This window comes from Echinops telfairi, unplaced genomic scaffold (assembly GCF_000313985.2).
Source record: "Echinops telfairi isolate 266 unplaced genomic scaffold, ASM31398v2 ScPeMD7_1;HRSCAF=3_0, whole genome shotgun sequence".
Classification (NCBI taxonomy): domain Eukaryota; kingdom Metazoa; phylum Chordata; class Mammalia; order Afrosoricida; family Tenrecidae; genus Echinops; species Echinops telfairi.
The window spans coordinates 29,951,097-29,953,711 of record NW_022103896.1 but is presented as its reverse complement, the minus strand read 5'-3'; the positions used below and the strand labels follow the sequence as shown (position 1 = coordinate 29,953,711).

Sequence of the window (2,615 nt, the reverse complement as noted above, 5' to 3'; positions counted from 1 at the left end):
GGGGGTCACCACAACATGAGGAACTGTATGAAAAGGTCACGGCATTAGGAAGGTTGAGAACCACTGATTCAGAGGTTCTGAAAAGATTGTGTAACAGTGTGTGACCAAAAAAGGCCTGATCTGTGGCAGATGGGGGATTGGTTTTGCCATCATGAGACTGCACCTACTTATGCAGCCATCTCAGTGCGCCAGTTTTTGGCAAAAAGCAGCATGCCTCCTTTGCCCCATACACCTTACTTCTTTGAGTTTCATCGATAAAGTAGGACATGAAAGGACAGTGATTTGACAACTTAGAAGAGGTGAAGGGAAACCCGGGGAGGTGCTGGCAATCATCCAAACAGATCGTTTGAAAAATGTTTCCAAGAATGGAATCACAGATTTAACAAATGTATTAAGTGTAATGAAGAGTACTTTGAAGGTGATAAGGTTGTTTTGCAAAAAAATTTAAACACATAGCTTTGAAAAAGTAATTCTGCTTTTTTGGGGGGGAGGTACCTTTATATGTACACACACACACACTTAATTAAATGAATAAATTACAATGCAATTTAAATATACTTGTGTTTATGTATGCATGCATGTAAACATATCTATACTCATTCATCCTTATCTAAGAGCTTCCTGATTGGAAGGAATGTTGTTGGCATAGTGGGTTGCAGCTACTAACTAACTACAGGGTCAGTGGTTTGAACCATCAGTCACTCTGGAGGAGAAAGATGATGCCACAAACTGTTAGCTCCATAAAGAGTTTTTAAAGCTGGGAAAACCGAAAGGGACAGTTCTGCTTTGTTCTTTGGGGTCACTAGGATTCAGAGGAGACTTGATAGCAATGGATTTTTAGTGGTTGGAGGTATGTAAAGCACATGTATAGATTTTAAATTCTTCAAAATTCTTCAAAAATTTCTTTTTATACAAAATGCATAGGTGACATTGGAAGCACCCACTAAAAGCTCCACTGCCTTAGAGTAGATTCCAACTCACTGCAACCCTACAAGGGTTTCTGAGGCTAAAAAACCTTTACTGCAGTGGGGGGGGTTTGAACTGCTGCCCTTGTGGTTGGCAACCCAATGCTTACCCAGATGCACCACCAGGGCCACCCTGAAAACACACAACTATACTGTTCTATTACTTATATCTAAGAGCTTACTGATAGATGCTCAGTCCCCCAAGTGGAAGGTCCTAGAATTGTAGCATAAAGCCCCAGAAAGTACAAGCAGAATCTACAAAGGCAGTCCTGCATTTCAAAACCCATCAAAGGACAGCAACCACAACACAGGGCTTCAGGGTATCATTATAGTTTACCTTCATTTTTCTTACTGACAGTGACCCATTCTAAAGAAACATAGAAGCCACTCCCTTTCATATCCAGCTCCTCCTTTTCTATTCGCAGAAGTAGAGTAGCAACTGAATGTTCTTCATCTTTTAGCAATGAAATACTGTGAATTATGATAAACGGACTTCCAAGTTCTTCATTAAACATAATCTACAAAAAAAACATAGACACACAAGTGTACATATTACATGGGCACAGATCACGCAGAGAGAATACAATCCAACAATCCAATTCAAATTGGATATACAAAGAATTAAAAAACTAGGGGTTAAAAAGGACGTCTTTAGATAAAGGTGGCAAGATTGAATAATGTCTCTCAATGAAAGCTTTTTAAAACTACCGATTGGCATAAGAGAAAAATGATCATTATTCCTGTTTTGAAAACAAAGAAAATATCAGAGCATTTAAAAAGTCAGATGACAACTAAAAATGAAGACCTGGGAGGCACGCAGGCCAACCTTCACCCAGTTCTTCTCCTGACTCAGGATTCAGTTCTGCTCTGGACCCATTCTTTCCAGAACCTCAATGCTTTTTTCTCTGTTGGTGGTTTGTTATTCTATTTGTTTCAAGAGTGACCCTAGAGTCACAGGGATTGCAAATCAAATCACTGGAAAACTTTCTCACAAAGCTACCCACTTATCTTGCAAATAAGGAGTATAAAGAGATTTGTAAGATCGTATCAGATTCTTTTTTATATTAAGAACACATAATCTCTATTTTCTCACTAGCATGAATACTAAATAGAAGAACTTTTTGAGAATAATTCCTATTTCTAAATAAGATTTTCAATTAAATAACTTGGAAAATGCAGTTTAAAAAATACCTTACTAAAAGTTATTCCTTTTATAAAACATGTTTTAATTAATTCCCTTAAATCTGCTCCTTCCTGAAAGCCTTGTAATGAAAAATTTGCTTTAAAGTCATCAATTCCCCTACGTGTTTGAACACTTCTGCCAAAAAGATTTCCATTGGCAGATATAACATATTATGATTTTTTTAATCTCAAGTAGTCATACTGAAGTGACTGACAAAAATAGGGTTTGGGTTGGTTGAGTGTATTTTAGGTGCCTTGGTAGCACAGCGAGTTAAGCATTTAAGCATTAAGCTAAGAAAGCAGTTGATGCTTTGAACCTACCAACTCTTCCACAGGAAAGAGATGAGGAGACTGCTGTCCAATGTACAGACTTGGAAAACGTAGGAAGCAGCTGTATTCTGTCCTACAAGGTCAGTATAAGTCAGAATCAACTCGATGGCAGTGGGTTTGGGTTTGGGAAAGGGTTTT

At 38.0% G+C, this 2,615-nt stretch overlaps 1 protein-coding gene across 1 annotated transcript in view; it reads right to left on the bottom strand.

Moving 5' to 3' along the window:
• The window catches only part of NUDCD1 (NudC domain containing 1), an 84,239-nt gene that overhangs the window by 47,127 nt on the left and 34,497 nt on the right, over positions 1-2,615 (bottom strand). Inside the window, exon 5 of the mRNA XM_004697677.2 lies at positions 1,303-1,483. Within this exon, the coding sequence (XP_004697734.1) occupies positions 1,303-1,483 (181 nt within the window). The remainder of the gene's footprint in view (positions 1-1,302; positions 1,484-2,615) is intronic.